The sequence below is a fragment of the Pseudophryne corroboree genome, chromosome 1, assembly GCF_028390025.1.
Source record: "Pseudophryne corroboree isolate aPseCor3 chromosome 1, aPseCor3.hap2, whole genome shotgun sequence".
Lineage (NCBI taxonomy): Eukaryota > Metazoa > Chordata > Amphibia > Anura > Myobatrachidae > Pseudophryne > Pseudophryne corroboree.
In genome coordinates, this window is record NC_086444.1 from 480727978 (window position 1) to 480748252 (window position 20275).

The window sequence follows — 20275 nt, forward strand, 5'->3', positions numbered from 1 at the left end:
ACTTAAGCACTTTGTCCTGTCGTTCACCCTTTCTGATTTTTCTCCGTGACTGTGCAGTTCTTAGAACCCGCCCTGCTTATCTACCCAAGGTGGTGTCATCTTTCCACTTTAATCAAGAGATTGTGGTTTCAGCCTTTATCTCTCCTGGTTTGTCTTCCAAAGAGCGGTCTTTGTATGTGGTACGGGCTCTCCGAATATATGTGGAGAGGACTGCCTCCATTCAGAGGTCAGATTCTCTTTTTGTCCTTTTTGGTTTTCACAAACGTGGCTGGCCTGCGGATAACCAAACTTTGACCAGATGGATTAGAAAGGTAATTGCACAAGCTTATGCTCAGGCTGGGCTCCCAGCTCCTGCTGCTGTTAAGACCCATTCTACTCGATCTGTTGGACCTTCTTGGGCAGCACGCTGTGGCGCGTCTGCAGAACAATTGTGAAAGACTGCTACGTGGTCCTCAGTGAACACATTCATCAGGTTCTATGCCTTTGATACTTCCACCTCCCAGGATGCTTCCTTTGGACTCCGGGTTCCTGTGCCCGCTACAGTGCGTCCCCTCCCATGAGGAACTGCTTTAGGACATCCCAGATGTTATTCCCTGTGGAATACCAGTGTACTCTGCTGCAGAAACGGAAATTTATGGTATACTTACCATAGTTAAATCTTTCTGCGAGGTACACTGGATTCCACAGGGCGCCCACCCTGACGCACTTAGCTTCTTTGGGTTTGTATGGCATTAGCCGCTGATACCTTCTCCTGTCGTGAGAATGTGGTTCTATGTGGCTTACATCTACCGTCTCTATTTTACTTGCTACTGCATTGCACTGGTTAACGAAACTGAGCCCCAGTGCCTGGAGGCGGGGCTATAGAGGAGGCGGTGCAGTGCATCCTGGGAACAGTCAAAGCTTTACCCTGTTGATGCCTAGAATCAAGATCCAACTCTACACCCTGATGTTATTCCCTGTGGAATCCAGTGTACCTCACAGAAAGATTTAACTATGGTAAGTCTACCATAAATCTCCTTTTTCCCATACCAGCATTTGGAAACCCCCCTCTGTTTGCTCTTGCTAACAATGCATGTTTTGCAGATCTCCTCTGCATAGCAAATGAAATAGTTAGCACTGTCTGTAGTTCTAAATGTCATTCAGTAATGAAAACGAATGTGTGAAAAATAGGATATCTGGAAAACATGCATTGTTAAGGACCCCTTTAGGACTGGAGCTTGGAAACACTGAGCTTGTAAACTTTGACTCCTATTTCGGACAACCATTTAGATTGTATGCACATGTAGTAATGTGCATGGAAACAAGTACAATCTAGTTCTTATTTTGGCTGCGGAGTGTAAAGTATGCATGTGCATCTGAAAACGTAAATACGCGATTAGCTTAGTTTAACAAAACAAAGGAAAAATTAAGCAATTCTCACGTTTTTTTCCATTTCATTGTACAGAGGATTTTGCTCCTACTGCATTAGAAGACAAGGCACGTGAACTTATAAGACAGGATCTGGAAGACTTTATCAGGCGTGAATTTCAGGGTAATTTATAGATTTTCTTTATAGCCCTACTTGTCATTGTCCTGCCTCAGTCAAAGATAAGTACTTGCTTGCTAACTTCACACAACTGACTTTCACAGCTCTTCTTGTATTCTTCCAAAATATGATGCGGGAGACAATTAAGATCAGGGGCATGCGGTGAAGTAAATGGCTGGGAAGGCACAAGCCTAGTACCAGAGCCACATTTACACACAATATATGAGCCCGAGGGTTCATGTGGGCATTATACACAGGTGCAGCAGTATAAACTGGGGCTCTCCTGAGCTCCTAGAAAGAAAGTATATGTTAGGTTTTTTATTTTACAGTGAGACCTGCTGGCAACAGGCTCACTGCAACGAGGGACTAAGGGGAGAAGAAGCGAACCTACCTGCTTGCAGCTAGCTTGGGCTTCTTAGGCTACTGGACACCATTAGCTCCAGAGGGATCGACCGCAGGACCCGTCCTTGGTGTTCGTTCCCGGAGCCGCGCCGCCGTCCCCCTTACAGAGCCAGAAGCATGAAGATGGTCCGGAAAATCGGCGGCAGAAGACTTCAGTCTTCACCAAGGTAGCGCACAGCACTGCAGCTGTGCGCCATTGCTCCTCATACACACTTCACACTCCGGTCACTGAGGGTGCAGGGCGCTGGGGGGGGGGGCGCCCTGAGCAGCAATAAAAACACCTTGGCTGACAAAATAATCACAATATATAGCCCCAGAGGCTATATATTGTGAATAGTCCGCGAAAAAGGGGCGGAGCTATCTCCCTCGGCACACTGGCGCCATTTTCTCTTCACAGTGTAGCTGGAAGACAGCTCCCCAGGCTCTCCCCTGTAGTTTTCAGGCTCAAAGGGTTAAAAAGAGAATATTGTTTATACAAGCAGCTATTGGGGAAAATTCACTCAGTGATGGTGTTTATCCCTACATTATATAGCGCTCTGGTGTGTGCTGGCATACTCTCTCTCTGTCTCCCCAAAGGGCTGTGTGGGGTCCTGTCCTCAGTCAGAGCATTCCCTGTGTGTGTGCGGTGTGTCGGTACGGCTGTGTCGACATGTTTGATGAGGAGGCTTATGTGGAGGCGGAGCAGATGCCGATAAATGGGATGTCTCCCCCTGTGGGCCGACACCAGAGTGGATGGATAGGTGGAAGGTATTAACCGACAGTGTCAACTCCTTACATAAAAGGCTGGATGACGTAACAGCTATGGGACAGCCGGCTTCTCAGCCCGCGCCTGCCCAGGCGTCTCAAAGGCCATCAGGGGCTCAAAAACGCCCGCTCCCTCAGATGGCAGACACAGATGTCGACACGGAGTCTGACTCCAGTGTCGACGAGGTTGAGACATATACACAATCCACTAGGAACATCCGTTACATGATCCCGGCAATAAAAAATGTGTTACACATTTCTGACATTAACCCAAGTACCACTAAAAAAGGGTTTTATGTGTGGGGAGAAAAAGCAGGCAGTGTTTTGTTCCCCCATCAAATGAGTGAATGAAGTGTGAAAAAGCGTGGGTTCCCCCGATAAGAAACTGGTAATTTCTAAAAAGTTACTGATGGCGTACTCTTTCCCGCCAGAGGATAAGTTACGCTGGGAGATATCCCCTAGGGTGGATAAGGCGCTCACACGTTTGTCAAAAAAGGTGGCACTGCCGTCTTCGGATACGGCCACTTTGAAGGTACCTGCTGATAAATAGCAGGAGGCTATCCTGAAGTCTGTATTTACACACTCGGGTACTAGACTGAGACCTGCAGATAGTGCTGCTGCAGCGTGGTCTGTAACCCTGTCAAACAGGGATACTATTTTGCGAACATAAGACGTCGTCTTATATATGAGGGATGCACAGAGGGATATTTTGCCGGCTGGCATCCAAAATTAATGCAATGTCCATTCTGTCAGGAGGGTATTAGAGACCCGACACTGGACAGGTGATGCTGACTTTAATAGGCACATAGAGCCTTATAAGGGTGAGGAATTGTTTGGGGATGGTCTCTGGGACCTCGTATCCACAGCAACAGCTGGGAAGAAAAAATTTTACCTCGGGTTTCCTCAGCCTAAGAAAAGCACTGTATTATCAGGTACAGTCCTTTCGGCTTCAGAAAAGCAAGCGGGTCAAAGGCGCTTCCTTTCTGCACAGAGACGAGGGAAGAGGGAAAAAGCTGCACCAGTCAGCCAGTTCCCAGAATCAAAATTCTTCCCCCGCTTCCTCTGAGTCCACCGCATGACGCGGGGGCTCCACAGGCGTAGCCAGGTACGGTGGGGGGCTGCCTCAAAAATTTCAGCGATCAGTGGGCTCGCTCACAGGTGGATCCCTGGATCCTTCAAGTAGTATCTCAGGGGTACAAGCTGGAATTCGAGGCGTCTCCCCCCCCCCCCCCCGCCGTTTCCTCAAATCTGCCTTGCCGACAACTCCCTCAGGCAGGGAGGCTGTGCTAGAGGCAATTAACAAGCTGTATTCCCAGCAGGTGATAGTCAAGGTGCCCCTACTTCAACAAGGACGGGGTTACTATTCCACACTGTTTGTGGTACCGAAACCGGACGGTTCGTTGAGACCCATTTTAAATTTGAAATCCTTGAACACATACATAAAAAAATTCAAGTTCAAGATGGAATCGCTCAGGGCGGTTATTGCAAGCCTGGAGGAGGGGGATTACATGGTATCCCTGGACATCAAGGATGCTTACCTACATGTCCCCATTTACCATCCTCACCAGGAGTGCCTCAGATTTGTGGTACAGGATTGCCATTACCAATTCCAAACACTGCCGTTTGGACTGTCCACGGCACCGAGGGTCTTTACCAAGGTAATGGCAGAAATGATGATACTCCTTCGAAAAAAGGGAGTTTTAATTATCCCGTACTTGGACGATCTCCTTATAAAGGTGAGGTCCAAGGAGCAGTTGTTGGTCGGAGTAGCACTATCTCGGGAAGTGCTACAACAGCACGGATGGATTCTATACATTCCAAAGTCACAGCTGGTTCCTACCACACGCCTACTGTTCCTGGGGATGGTTCTGGACACAGAACAGAAAAAAGTGTTTCTCCTGCAGGAGAAAGCCAAGGAGCTGTCATCTCTAGTCAGAGACCTCCTGAAACCAAAACAGGTGTCGGTGCATCACTGCACGCGAGTCCTGGGAAAAATGGTAGCTCCTTACGAAGCAAAATTCCATTCGGCAGGTTCCATACAAGAACCTTTTAGTGGGACCTCTTGGACAAGTGGTCGGGATCGCATCTTCAGATGCTTCGGCTGATACCCTGGTCCTTGGAGACAGGGTTATCTCTACTGTGGTGGCTGCAGAGTGCTCATCTTCAAGAGGGCCGCAGATTCGGCATACAGGACTGGGTCCTGGTAACCACGGATGCCAGCCTTCGAGGCTGGGGGGCAGTCACACAGGGAAGAAATTTCCAAGGACTTTGGTCAAGTCAGGAGTCGTCCCTACACATAAATATTCTGGAACTGAGGGCCATTTACAATGCCCTAAGTCTGGCAAGGCCTCTGCTTCAAAACCAGCCGGTACTGATCCAATCAGACAACATCACGGCAGTCGCCCATGTAAACCGACAGGGCGGCACAAGAAGCAGGATGGCGATGGCAGAAGCCACAAGGATTCTCCGATGGGCGGAAAATCACGTCTTAGCACTGTCAGCAGTGTTCATTCCGGGAGTGGACAACTGGGAAGCAGACTTCCTCAGCAGACACGACCGACACCCGGGAGAGTGGGGACTTCATCCAGAAGTCTTCCAACTGTTGGTAAACCGTTGGGAAAGGCCACAGGTGGACATGATGGCGTCCCGCCTAAACAAAAAACTAGATATTGCGCCAGGTCAAGGGACCCTCAGGCAATAGCTGTGGACGCTCTAGTGACACCGTGGGTGTACCAGTCGGTTTATGTATTCCCTCCTCTGCCTCTCATACCAAAGGTACTGAGAATAATAAGAAAACGAGGAGTAAGAACGATACTCTGGTTCCGGATGGGCCAAGCAGAGCTTGGTACCCAGAACTTACAGAAATAATATCAGAGGACTCATGGCCTCTACCGCTCAGACAGGATCTGCTACAGCAGGGGCCCTGTCTGTTCCAAGACTTACCGCGGCTGCGTTGGACGGCATGGCGGTTGAATTCCGGATCCTAAAGCAAAAGGGCATTCCGGAGGAAGTCCTTCCTACGCTGATAAAAGCCAGGAAAGAAGTAACCGCAAACCATTATCACCGTATTTGGCGAAAATATGTTGCGTGGTGTGAGGACAGGAAGGCCCCAACAGAGGAATTTCAGCTGGGTCGTTTTCTGCACTTCCTACAGTCGGGAGTGACTATGGGCCTAAAATTGGGTTCCATTAAGGTCCAGATTTCGGCTCTGTCGATTTTCTTCCAAAAAGAACTGGCTTCACTGCCTGAAGTTCAGACTTTTGTAAAGGGAGTGCTACATATTCAGCCCCCTTTTGTGCCTCCTGTGGCACCGTGGGATCTCAACGTGGTGTTGAGTTTCCTAAAATCACATTGGTTTGAGCCACTTAAAACTGTGGATCTGAAATATCTCACGTGGAAAGTGGTCATGTTATTGGCCTTGGCTTCGGCCAGGCGTGTGTCAGAATTGGCGGCTTTGTCATGTAAAAGCCCTTATCTGATTTTCCGTATGGATAGGGCAGAATTGAGGACTCGTCCCCAGTTTCTCCCTAAGGTGGTATCAGCTTTTCACTTGAACCAACCAATTGTAGTGCCTGCGGCTACTAGGGACTTGGAAGATTCCAAGTTACTGGACGTAGTCAGGGCCTTAAAAATTAATATTTCCAGGACGGCTGGAGTCAGGAAAACTGACTCGTTTTTTATCCTGTATGCACCCAACAAAATAGGTGCTCCTGCCTCTAAGCAGACTATTGCTCGCTGGATTTGTAGCACAATTCAGCTGACGCATTCTGCGGCTGGATTGCCGCATCCTAAATCAGTAAAAGCCCATTTCACAAGGAAGGGGGCTCATCTTGGGCGGCTGCCCGAGGGGTCTCGGCTTTACAACTTTGCCGAGCTGCAACTTGGTCAGGGGCAAACACGTTTGCAAAATTCTACAAATTTGATACCCGGGCTGAGGAGGACCTTGAGTTCTCTCATTCGGTGCTGCAGAGTCATCCGCACTCTCCCGCCCGTTTGGGAGCTTTGGTATAATCCCCATGGTCCTTACGGAGTTCCCAGCATCCACTAGGACGTCAGAGAAAATAAGATTTTACTCACCGGTTAATCTATTTCTCGTAGTCCGTAGTGGATGCTGGGCGCCCATCCCAAGTGCGGATTGTCTGCAATACTTGTATATAGTTATTGCCTAACTAAAGGGTTGTTGTTGAGCCATCTGTTGAGAGGCTCAGTTATATTTCATACTGTTAACTGGGTATAGTATCACGAGTTATACGGTGTGATTGGTGTGGCTGGTATGAGTCTTACCCGGGATTCAAAATCCTTCCTTATTGTGTCAGCTCTTCCGGGCACAGTATCCTAACTGAGGTCTGGAGGAGGGGCATAGAGGGAGAAGCCAGCGCACACCAGATAGTACCAAATCTTTCTTATAGAGTGCCCAGTCTCCTGCGGAGCCAGTCTATTCCCCATGGTCCTTACGGAGTTCCCAGCATCCACTAGGACGTCAGAGATAGATTATATATATATATATACACACACACACACACACACACACACACACACACACACACACACACACACACACACACTTATACTTTTGTAAATATAGAGGCCCCCCCGACGGGGCCGACACCTGATTGGATGGATATGTGGAAGGTCTTAACAGACAGTGTCAACTCCTTACATAAAAGGTTCGATGATGCAGCAGCCTTGGGACAGCCGGGATCTCAGCCCGCGCCTGCCCAGGCGTCTCAGAGGCCATCAGGGTCTCATAAACGCCCGCTAGCTCAGATGGTAGACACAGATGTCGACACAGAGTCTGACTCCAGTGTAGATGAGGATGAGACAAATGTACAGTCTACAAAAGCCATCCGATACATTATTACTGCAATGAAAAATGTATTGCACATTTCTGATGTTAACCCGGTTACTACCAAGAAGGGTATTATGTTTGGGGAGAAAAAGCAGCCAGTGACTTTTCCCCCATCTGATGAATTAAATGAATTGTGTGAAGAAGCGTGGAGTTCCCCCGATAAGAAACTGGTGATTTCTAAGAGGTTACTGATGGCGTACCCTTTCCCGCCTACGGACAGGTTACGTTGGGAAACACCCCCTAGGGTGGACACGCTTATCACAAAAAGGTGGCACTGCCGTCTCAGGATACGGCCGCCTTAAAGGAGCCTGCGGATAGAAAGCAGGAAGCTATCCTGAAGTCTGTGTATACACACTCTGGTACTATACTGAGACCAGCTATTGCTTCAGCATGGATGTGTAGTGCTGCAGCAGCATGGGCTGATACCCTGTCAGACAACATTGATTCCCTCGACAGGGATACTATTTTGCTAACCGTAGAACATATAAAAGACGTCGTCTTATATATGCGGGATGCACAGAGGGATATTTGCCTGCTGGCATCTAGAATTAATGCAATGTCCATTTCTGCCAGGAGAGTATTATGGACTCGGCAGTGGACAGGTGATGCTGATTCTAAAAAACACATGGAGGTTTTGCCTTATAAGGGTGAGGAATTATTTGGGGACGGTCTCTCGGACCTAGTATCCACAGCAACAGCTGGGAAGTCAACCTTTTTACCTCAGGTTCCCTCACAGCCTAAGAAAGCACCGTATCTTTATGTACAGTCCTTTCGGCCTCAGAAAGGCAAGCGGGTCAGAGGCGCATCCTTACTGCCCAGAGGCAGGGGTAGAGGAAAGAAGCTGCACCAGGCAGCAAGTTCCCAGGAACAAAGATCCTCCCCCGCTTCCACCAAGTCCACCGCATGACGCTGGGGCTCCACAAGCGGAGCCAGGTGCGGTAGGGGCGCGTCTCCGACACTTCAGCAACCAGTGGGCTCGCTCACAGGTGGATCTCTGGGCTGTACAAATTGTCTCTCAGGGATACGAGCTGGAGTTCGAGGCGACTCCCCCTCGCCGTTACCTCAAATCAGCCTTGCCAGCTGCTCCCAGGGAAAGGGAGGTAGTACTGGCGGCAATTCACAAGCTATACCTCCAGCAGGTGATAACCAAGGTTCCCCTCCTTCAACAGGGACGGGGTTACTATTCCACAATGTTTGTGGTACCGAAACCAGACGGTTCGGTGAGACCCATTCTAAATTTAAAATCCTTGAACACTTATTTAAGGAAGTTCAAGTTCAAAATGGAATCACTCAGAGCGGTGATTGCAAGCCTGGAAGAGGGGGATTTTATGGTGTCGCTGGACATCAAGGATGCTTACTTGCATGTCCCCATTTACCCACCTTATCAGGAGTACCTCAGGTTTGTGGTACAGGACTGTCATTACCAATTCCAGACGTTGCTGTTTGGCCTGTCCACGGCACCGAGAGTATTTACCAAGGTAATGGCCGAAATGATGATACTCCTTCGGAAGAAGGGAGTTATAATTATCCCGTACTTGGACGATCTCCTTATAAAGGCGAGGTCCAGAGAGCAGTTGTCGGTCAGCGTAGCACTCTCTCAGGAGTTGTTGCAACAGCACGGCTGGATTCTGAATATCCCAAAGTCACAGCTGATTCCTGCGACGTGTCTGCTCTTCCTGGGCATGATTCTGGACACAGAACAGAAGAAGGTGTTTCTCCCGGTGGAGAAGGCCCAGGAATTGTCATCTCTGGTCAGGGACCTCTTGAAACCAAAACAGGTGTCGGTGCATCATTGCACGCGAGTCCTGGGAAAGAAGGTGGCTTCTTACGAAGCAATTCCCTTCGGCAGGTTCCATGCAAGGATCTTTCAGTGGGATCTGTTAGACAAATCGTCCGGATCGCATCTTCAGATGCATCGGTTGATCACCCTGTCCCCGAGGGCCAGGGTGTCTCTGCTGTGGTGGCTGCAGAGTGCTCATCTTCTCGAGGGCCGCAGATTCAGCATACAGGACTGGGTCCTGGTGACCACGGATGCAAGCCTCCGAGGATGGGGGGCAGTCACTCAGGGAAGAAACTTCCAGGGACAGTGGTCAAGTCAGGAGACTTCACTACACATAAATATACTGGATCTAAGGGCCATTTACAACGCCCTGAGTCCAGCAGAGCCCCTGCTTCAAAACCAACCAGTGCTGATTCAGTCAGACAACATCACGGCGGTCGCCCATGTAAACCGACAGGGCGGCACAAGAAGCAGGATGGCAATGGCAGAAGCCACAAGGATTCGTCGATGGGCGGAGAATCACGTGCTAGCACTGTCAGCAGTGTTCATTCCGGGAGTGGACAACTGGGAAGCAGACTTCCTCAGCAGACACGACCTCCACCCGGGAGAGTGGGGACTTCATCAAGAAGTCTTCACACAGATTGTAAATCGTTGGGAACTGCCAAACGTGGACATGATGGCGTCCCGCCTCAACAAAAAGCTAAAAAGATATTGCGCCAGGTCAAGGGACCCTCAGGCGATAGCTGTGGACGCACTAGTGACACCGTGGGTGTACCAGTCGGTTTATGTGTTGCCTCCTCTTCCTCTCATACCCAAGGTACTGAGGATAGTAAGAAAGAGAGGAGTAAGAACGATACTCATTGTTCCGGATTGGCCAAGAAGAACTTGGTACCCAGAACTACAGGAAATGATCTCAGAGGACCCATGGCCTCTGCCTCTCAGACAGGACCTGTTACAGCAGGGGCCCTGTCTGTTCCAAGACTTACCGCGGCTGCGTTTGACGGCATGGCGGTTGAACGCCGGATCCTAGCGGAGAAGGGCATTCCAGATGAAGTCATTCCTACGCTGATAAAAGCTAGAAAGGATGTGACAGCAAAGCATTATCACCGCATATGGCGGAAATATGTTACTTGGTATGAGGCCAGGAAGGCCCCAACAGAGGAATTCCAGCTGGGTCGATTTCTGCACTTCCTACAGTCAGGGGTGACTATGGGCCTAAAATTGGGGTCCATAAAGGTCCAGATTTCGGCCCCATCTATTTTCTTTCAAAAAGAACTGGCTTCACTGCCTGAAGTTCAGACGTTTGTTAAGGGAGTGCTGCATATTCAGCCCCCTTTTGTGCCTCCAGTGGCACCTTGGGATCTTAACGTTGTGTTGGATTTCCTGAAATCCCACTGGTTTGAGCCACTTAAGACCGTGGAGCTGAAATATCTCACGTGGAAAGTGGTCATGCTATTGGCCTTAGCTTCGGCTAGGCGTGTGTCAGAATTGGCGGCTTTGTCCTGTAAAAGCCCTTATCTGATCTTCCATATGGACAGGGCAGAATTGAGGACTCGTCCCCAATTTCTCCCAAAGGTGGTATCAGCGTTCCATTTGAACCAACCTATTGTGGTACCTGTGGCTACTCGGGACTTGGAGGACTCCAAGTTACTGGATGTAGTCAGGGCTTTGAAGATCTATGTAGCTAGGACGGCTGGAGTCAGGAAAACTGACTCGCTGTTTATCCTGCATGCACCCAACAAGCTGGGTGCTCCTGCTTCAAAGCAAACTATTGCGCGCTGGATCTGTAACACAATTCAGCAAGCTCATTCTGCGGCAGGATTGCCGCATCCTAAATCGGTAAAAGCCCATTCCCCAAGGAAGGTGGGCTCTTCTTGGGCGGCTGCCCGAGGGGTCTCGGCTTTACAGCTTTGCCGAGCTGCTACTTGGTCGGGTTCAAACACATTTGCGAAGTTCTACAAGTTTGATACCCTGGCTAAGGAGGACATTGAATTTGCTCATTCGGTGCTGCAGAGTCATCCGCACTCTCCCGCCCGTTTGGGAGCTTTGGTATAATCCCCATGGTCCTTACGGAGTTCCCAGCATCCACTAGGACGTCAGAGAAAATAAGATTTTACTCACCGGTAATTCTATTTCTCGTAGTCCGTAGTGGATGCTGGGCGCCCGTCCCAAGTGCGGACTCTCTGCAATACATGTATATAGTTATTGCTTAACTTAAGGGTTATTGTTCTGAGCCATCCATTGCACGAGGCTCAGTTGTTGTTCATACTGTTAACTGGGTATAGTTATCACAAGTTGTACGGTGTGATTGGTGTGGCTGGTATGAGTCTTACCCTGGATTCCAAATCCTTTCCTTGTAATGTCAGCTCTTCCGGGCACAGTTTCCTTAACTGAGATCTGGAGGAGGGGCGTAGAGGGAGGAGCCAGTGCACACCAGATAGTACCTAATCTTTCTTTTAGAGTGCCCAGTCTCGTGCGGAGCCCGTCTATTCCCCATGGTCCTTACAAAGTTCCCAGCATCCACTACGGACTACGAGAAATAGAATTACCGGTGAGTAAATTCTTATAGTGTGTGTATGTGTGTGTATATGTATATATATATATATATATATATATATATATATATATATATATATATATATATATATATATATATATATATATATAGAGAGAGAGAGATATAGAGATATATATAGAGATATATATAGAGATATATATATATATATATATATATATATAGAGAGAGATATAGAGATATATATATATATATATATATATATATATATATATATATATATAGAGAGAGAGAGAGAGAGAGAGATATAGATATATATATATATAGAGATAGAGATATATATATATATATATATATATATATATATATATAGAGAGAGAGAGAGAGATATATATATATATAGAGAGAGATATATATATATATATAGAGAGATATATATATATATATATATATATATATATAGATATACATTTGTCTATTTATATATATATATATATATATAGATAGATAGATATAGATATACATTTATGTCTATATAGATATACATTTATGTCTATATAGATATACATTTATGTCTATATAGATATACATTTATGTCTATATAGATATACATTTATGTCTATATAGATATACATTTATGTCTATATAGATATTTGTATATGGGTACATAATGAGTATGTATCAATACACATTGGAGTCTTATCTTGCAATAGCAAGCACATGGCGGACACCATTTTAATATTACTACCTGGTTCTTCCCAGGAAGTGGCTGCCCTACAACACTTAGCCTCTGGAGGAGCCAGGGTGTTGTTAGGAATTTTATTTTATTGGTTTTGTACACATAGTTTCACTATTGTAGGTTAAACACGTGCATTGTAATGTGGATTCATACACACCTTCCTTACGTGATACTAACCACGGTACTGGTCTGTCCTTCTGTGCTTGCTTGCTTGCTTGACCTTATAACATACATCAGGCTTAGCTTCATAATAGGCTACAACCGCCTACATCAGTGTCAGGCCATTCCACACGTTCTTCGGAACGTCATAGGCAGGCTACAACCGCCTACATCAGTGTCAGACCATTCCACACGTTCTTTGGGAACGTCATGGGCAGCAGGTTGTGGAGTTTCTACGAAAGAACTTAAAACGCGCTGCTACAAGGTCATGAGTGCATGGTCATCAGTGCACACGTTTGTGCGCTGTTACAAGTTTAATACGTTTACGGCATCAGCATCTTGCTTTGGCCGTCTAGTGTTACAGGTGCCAAACAGCTCTCCCGCCCAAGGGGGAAACTTTGGTACGTCCCAAGAGTACTCCAGTGACCCCTAGTGGATGAAAAAGAAAATAGGATTTTGGTACTTACCAGATAAATCCTTTTCTTTGAATCCATAGGGGGCACTGGACGCCCACCCAGAGCAGTTTACCTGTCTTGTGGTAAGTTCAGTGGATCTTATGGTAACACATGATCACCGAGGGATACGATGTTAACATGATATCTATTATGGTGTCAACTGTTTTGTAGTGATGAGCGGATTCGGTTTTACTCGGTTTTACTCGGTTCTCAAAACGGCATCTTATTGGCTCACGGATGTCACGTGTTTTGGATAGCCAATAAGATGCCGTTTTGAGAACCGAGTAAAACCGAGTAAAACCGAACCTCGCTCATCACTACTGTTTAGTTGTCAGTTACGTTATGTGTCAACTTTAGTGTTGACTGATATATTATAATGGTATATGTAATTCTCTATAGTTCAACCTCTCTATCGCCCCTGTTCGGCTCAGTAAAAATACTGAAGGCTTTATGGGAGTATGGAGGGGGTGACCAGTTACTAATTTAAATATTTAAATGTGCCATTCCTGGCTACGCCCCGTCCATATTCCAAGAGTACTCCAGTGTCCCCTATGGATTCAAAGAAAAGTATTTTTCTCTGGCTGGGTCCACAGGATTATCCACAGGATAACATTGGGATATTGTCGAGCGACAGCGAAAATGGCACCAACACGGTCACGAGCTTTCTGGCCTCCCAGGATGCATTGGGGCCTCCACTATATAGTCCCGCCCACTGATTCAGTCAGATCAGTTTTTTGCTTGGTGCGGCAGGAAGCCGCATGGTCACAGGGCTGCTGTGAAAGCAGCCTCAAGTTTTCATTACTTTATTTTTATAGACTTACTGTTTTTGTTTGAGCGACTTCTCTTAACAGCGTCTTAAACGTGTATTAGAAAGAGTCGCCCCAACAACTCCCCACCGGGTCGCAACAACGCTTACCTTCGCGGTACAGTGCTGTCTCGACGGGCGTCTGTGTCGGATGTTCTAGCAGGTCCAGCAGACGTTACCAGGCTGTGGCCGGAGCATGGGGAGACAGTGAGTATATGGACTTCCTCTTACTAGAGGGGTCAGGACACAGCTACGCTGATTTGGTGGAGACTACAAACAGCGTGTTGATGCGCCGAACATCTCGAGTGTGACAGCGCTACGCTCCGGGGATCATAGGCGCCAGGACTAGGTGAGGCCGCGATCCTGGGAGTTTAAGTCAACAGGGGGTTTCAGACGCTCTCCTGGCCGTCCCTCCTCCGAGTTCATGGCCAGTTCCCGCGGGTCTCTCGTTTCATGAACTGAATAACCTCACTTCCGGCTCAGACGCTACCACGAGGGTACTCGGTCGCAGCTTAGACGCTGCGGTTGTGTACACTGGATATAAACCCGTCCAGACCGAGTCGCAGGCCTTTAGTGTCTGCATGCACGTGGAGTCGCTCAGCGTCCGTGTCCGTTGGTGAGCGTCCGTGTCCGTTATCAGTTACCAAGAGCGGCAGTGTACACCAGTAGCGTCTGAATCCACTCAGCGTCTTTCGAGCGTCTTTGCTTGGATATGGAAGTGTGGTGAGTCTCCCTGTATCCCGCTCCCTGGAGGCAGGGTATACAGTACTAAAAATTCCTTCTACTTCTTAGTGTGCACTGTTAATTTTTAGTACCTATTGCATATGAGACCTGTATATTACTGTGTTTTCTGCATGTTATGTTGAAAAAGAACCAGTTAAACAGAAGTACAAATTTCCTACTTATGTATAAGTTATTATGGAGGTTGTATTCTCATATGACAATGTCTAAATGCTTTAACATGTGACTGACTGCTAGTATGTGTGCTGACACTTCTGTGTAATGTCAGTCCTGTTCTGACCCTCAAATCAGGTGCACTGTGGTCAGATTGATTTCACCTCTATATACTGATTATAGGGTGTGGTTCAGTCACAAAATTGTGTAGTCAATATCAGAAAAAATGTTTATGAGCGGCAAAAGTGATGAGGAGAATTTGTCAAGCACTCCTACAGCCCTAACATGCTTATCTTGTAAGCAGGGGTAATTGATATGATTCAATTGGTCACTTATGAGGGTTTGTGTGCAAACTGTTTCGCTTTTCAGCGAAGTAAAAAACAGGAGTTAGTTCAACCTCCAGTAGAGCCACCATGGAATATGTTCGCAAAGACTCGGTCTTCAATAGCGGACAGGTTAGCTCCAGTAGCACCACCTCAGGGGTTAGGTTACACTATGAACCCATACATGCAGCTCCCTTCCTATGGTTTGGTTCCAGTAGCCTCTACAAGCAACCAAGGGGTAGGTAAGACTAAGACAGATACGTCTGTATGGCAGACTACACAAGAGGATACATCGGATGATGATGCGGAAACAATAGATTCAACTCCGTATGATGATCAGTCGCAGAGCTTTAGTTCAGATGATGTAGCTGAACTCATTAATGCAGTAAAGGCTGTGCTTTCTCTGGAAGAACCAGCCAAGACAGTGTTAAAAGCAAAAGCACCTGTACTCAAACGAACAAAGTCAGTGAAAGCTGAATTTCCAGCGTCAGAGGAGTTGACGGAAATGATGGATGAGTCTTGGGCAGCGCCCGGTAAAAAGTATAAGATTCCTAGGAGATGGGATTCTTATTATCCATTTCCTGCTGGAGATTGTTCGAAGAGAGAAGTTCCTCCAAAAGTAGATGCACATGTTCTGCGACTCGTGCACAAATCTGCTTTGCCACTGTCATCTACCTCTTTGTGACATCATTCAGACAGGAGGGTAGAGAACCTATTGAAAAATATTTCTCTATCGTCCTAAGTGGATGCTGGGGTTCCTGAAAGGACCATGGGGAATAGCGGCTCCGCAGGAGACAGGGCACAAAAGTAAAGCTTTTACAGGTCAGGTGGTGTGTACTGGCTCCTCCCCCTATGACCCTCCTCCAGACTCCAGTTAGATTTTTGTGCCCGGCCGAGAAGGGTGCAATTCTAGGTGGCTCTCATAAAGAGCTGCTTAGAGAGTTTAGCTTAGGTTTTTTATTTTACAGTGATTCCTGCTGGCAACAGGATCACTGCAACGAGGGACAGAGGGGAGAAGAAGTGAACTCACCTGCGTGCAGGATGGATTGGCTTCTTGGCTACTGGACATGAAGCTCCAGAGGGACGATCACAGGTACAGCCTGGATGGTCACCGGAGCCACGCCGCCGGCCCCCTCACAGATGCTGAAGCAAGAAGAGGTCCAGAATCGGCGGCTGAAGACTCCTGCAGTCTTCTTAAGGTAGCGCACAGCACTGCAGCTGTGCGCCATTTTCCTCTCAGCACACTTCACACGGCAGTCACTGAGGGTGCAGGGCGCTGGGAGGGGGGCGCCCTGGGAGGCAAATGAAAACCTTTAAAAAGGCTAAAAATACCTCACATATAGCCCCAGAGGCTATATGGAGATATTTACCCCTGCCTAAATGTACTAAATAGCGGGAGACGAGCCCGCCGAAAAAGGGGCGGGGCCTATCTCCTCAGCACACGGCGCCATTTTCTGTCACAGCTCCGCTGGTCAGGAAGGCTCCCAGGTCTCTCCCCTGCACTGCACTACAGAAACAGGGTATAACAGAGAGGGGGGGCAAAATAAATGGCAATATATATTAATATAAAAGCAGCTATAAGGGAGCACTTAATCATAAGGCTATCCCTGTCATATATAGCGCTTTTTGGTGTGTGCTGGCAGACTCTCCCTCTGTCTCCCCAAAGGGCTAGTGGGTCCTGTCTTCGTATAGAGCATTCCCTGTGTGTCTGCTGTGTGTCGGTACGTGTGTGTCGACATGTATGAGGACGTTATTGGTGTGGAGGCGGAGCAATTGCCAAATATGAGGATGTCACCTCCTAGGGGGTCGACACCAGAATGGATGCCTTTATTTGTGGAATTACGGGATAGCGTCAACTCGCTTAAGCAGTCGTTTGCCGACATGAGGCGGCCGGACACTCAATTAGTGCCTGTCCAGGCGCCTCAAACACCGTCAGGGGCTGTAAAACGCCCCTTGCCTCAGTCGGTCGACACAGACCCAGACACAGGCACTGATTCCGGTGGTGAAGGTGACGAATCAACCGTATTTTCCAGTAGGGCCACACGTTATATGATTTTGGCAATAAAGGAGATGTTACATTTAGCTGATACTACAGGTACCACTAAACAGGGTATTATGTGGGGTGTGAAAAAACTACCAGTAGTTTTTACCGAATCAGAAGAATTAAATGACGTGTGTGATGAAGCGTGGGGTGCCCCGATAAAAAACTGCTAATTTCAAAGAAGTTATTGGCTTTATACCCTTTCCCGCCAGAGGTTAGGGAGCGCTGGGAAACACCTCCTAGGGTGGACAAAGCGCTAACACGCTTATCAAAACAAGTGGCGTTACCCTCTCCTGAGACGGCCGCACTTAAAGATCCATCAGATAGGAGGATGGAAAATATCCAAAAAGGTATATACACACATGCAGGTGTTATACTACGACCAGCTATTGCGACTGCCTGGATGTGCAGTGCTGGGGTAGTTTGGTCAGAGTCCCTGATCGAAAATATTGATACCCTGGACAGGGACAATATTTTACTGTCGTTAGAACAAATAAAGGATGCATTTCTTTATATGCGTGATGCACAGAGAGATATCTGCACACTGGCATCACGGGTAAGTGCTATGTCCATTTCGGCCAGAAGAGCTTTATGGACACGACAGTGGACAGGCGATGCGTAGAGGAGTTATTTGGGGTCGGTCTATCGGATTTGGTGGCCACGGCTACGGCCGGGAAATCCACCTTTCTACCTCAAGTCACTCCCCAACAGAAAAAGGCACCGACCTTTCAACCGCAGCCCTTTCGTTCCTTTAAAAATAAGAGAGCAAAGGGCTATTCATATCTGCCACGAGGCAGAGGACGAGGGAAGAGACAGCAACAGGCAGCTCCTTCCCAGGAACAGAAGCCCTCCCCGGCTTCTACAAAAGCCTCAGCATGACGCTGGGGCTTCGCAAGCGGACTCGGGGGCGGTAGGCGGTCGTCTCAAGAATTACAGCGCGCAGTGGGCTCACTCGCAGGTAAATCCCTGGATCCTGCAGATAATATCTCAGGGGTACAGGTTGAAATTAGAGACAGAGCCACCTCGCCGTTTCCTGAAGTCTGCTTTACCAACGTCCCCCTCAGAAAGGGAGACGGTTTTGGAAGCCATTCACAAGCTGTATTCTCAGCAGGTGATAGTCAAGGTACCTCTTCTACAACAAGGGAAGGGGTATTATTCCACTCTTTTTGTGGTACCGAAGCCGGATGGCTCGGTAAGGCCTATTCTAAATCTGAAGTCCTTGAACCTGTACATAAAGAAGTTCAAGTTCAAGATGGAGTCACTCAGAGCAGTGATAGCGAACCTGGAAGAAGGGGACTTTATGGTATCCTTGGACATCAAGGATGCGTATCTCCACGTTCCAATTACCCCTCACACCAGGGGTACCTCAGGTTCGTTGTACAAAACTGTCACTATCAGTTTCAGACGCTGCCGTTTGGTTTGTCCACGGCACCTCGGGTCTTTACAAAGGTAATGGCCGAGATAATATTTCTTCTTCGAAGAAAAGGCGTATTAATTATCCCATACTTGGACGATCTCCTAATAAGGGCAAGGTCCAGAGAACAGCTAGAGATGGGTTTAGCACTATCTCAAGAGGTGCTAAAGCAGCACGGATGGATTCTGAATATTCCAAGATCCCAATTAATGCCGACAACTCGTCTGCTGTTGAATGCCAGATCCTAAAAGGAAAAGGCATTCCGGAAGAAGTCATTCCTACCTTGATAAAGGCAAGGAAGGAAGTCACCGCGAAGCATTATCGCCGTATTTGGCGAAAATATGTTGCGTGGTGCGAGCAGCGGAGTGCTCCGATGGAGGAATTTCAACTGGGTCGTTTTCCTACATTTCCTGCAATCAGGATTGTCTATGGGTCTCAAATTGGGATCTATTAAGGTTCAAATTTCGGCCATATCAATATTCTTCCAAAAAGAATTGGCCTCAGTCCCTGAGGTCCAGATTTTTATCAAAGGAGTACTGCATATACAGCCTCCTGTGGTGCCTAAGGTGGCACCGTGGGATCTAAATGTAGTTTTAGATTTCCTCAAATCCAATTGGTTTGAACCACTAAAGAATGTGGATTTGAAATATCTCACATGGAAAGTGACTATGTTACTGGCCCTGGCTTCGGCCGGGAGAGTATCTGAACTGGCGGCTTTGTTTTATAAAAGCCCTTATTTAATTTTCCATTCGACATAGGGCAGAGCGGCGGACGCGTCCGCATTTTCTCCCTAAGGTGGTATCAGCGTTTCACCTGAACCAGCCTATTGTAGTGCCTGCGGCTACAGACGACTTGAAGGACTCCAAGTTGTTGGACGTTGTCAGAGCCTTAAAAATATACATTTAAAGGACGGCTGGAGTCAGAAAATCTGACTCGCTGTTTATACTGTATGCACCCAACAAGTTGGGTGCACCTGCTTCTAAGCAGTCGATTGCTCGTTGGATTTGTAACAAAATTCAACTTGTACATTCTGTGGCAGGCCTGCCACAGCCTAAATCTGTTAAGGCCCATTCCGCAAGGAAGGTGGGCTCATCTTGGGCGCCTGCCCGAGGGGTCTCGGCATTACAACTCTGCCGAGCAGCTACGTGGTCAGGGGAGAACACGTTTGTAAATTTTTACAAATTTGATACCCTGGCAAAGGAGGACCTGGAGTTCTCTCATTCGGTGCTGCAGAGTCATCCGCACTCTCCCGCCCGTTTGGGAGCTTTGGTATAATCCCCATGGTCCTTTCAGGAACCCCAGCATCCACTTAGGACGATAGAGAAAATAAGAATTTACTTACCGATAATTCTATTTCTCGGAGTCCGTAGTGGATGCTGGGCGCCCATCCCAAGTGCGGATTATCTGCAATACTTGTACATAGTTATTGTTAACTAATTCGGGTTATTGTTTAGGAAGCCATCTTTCAGAGGCTCCTCTGTTATCATACTGTTAACTGGGTTTAGATCACAAGTTGTACGGTGTGATTGGTGTGGCTGGTATGAGTCTTACCCGGGATTCAAAATCCTCCCTTATTGTGTACGCTCGTCCGGGCACAGTACCTAACTGGAGTCTGGAGGAGGGTCATAGG

General features: G+C 47.6%; 1 protein-coding gene across 2 annotated transcripts in view; it reads left to right on the top strand.

Moving 5' to 3' along the window:
- The window catches only part of TUT7 (terminal uridylyl transferase 7), a 267054-nt gene that overhangs the window by 151077 nt on the left and 95702 nt on the right, over positions 1 to 20275 (top strand). For both annotated transcript variants that reach the window (XM_063913764.1, XM_063913765.1), the window contains exon 15: positions 1445 to 1531. In XM_063913764.1, coding sequence (XP_063769834.1) covers positions 1445 to 1531 — 87 coding nt within the window. The remainder of the gene's footprint in view (positions 1 to 1444; positions 1532 to 20275) is intronic.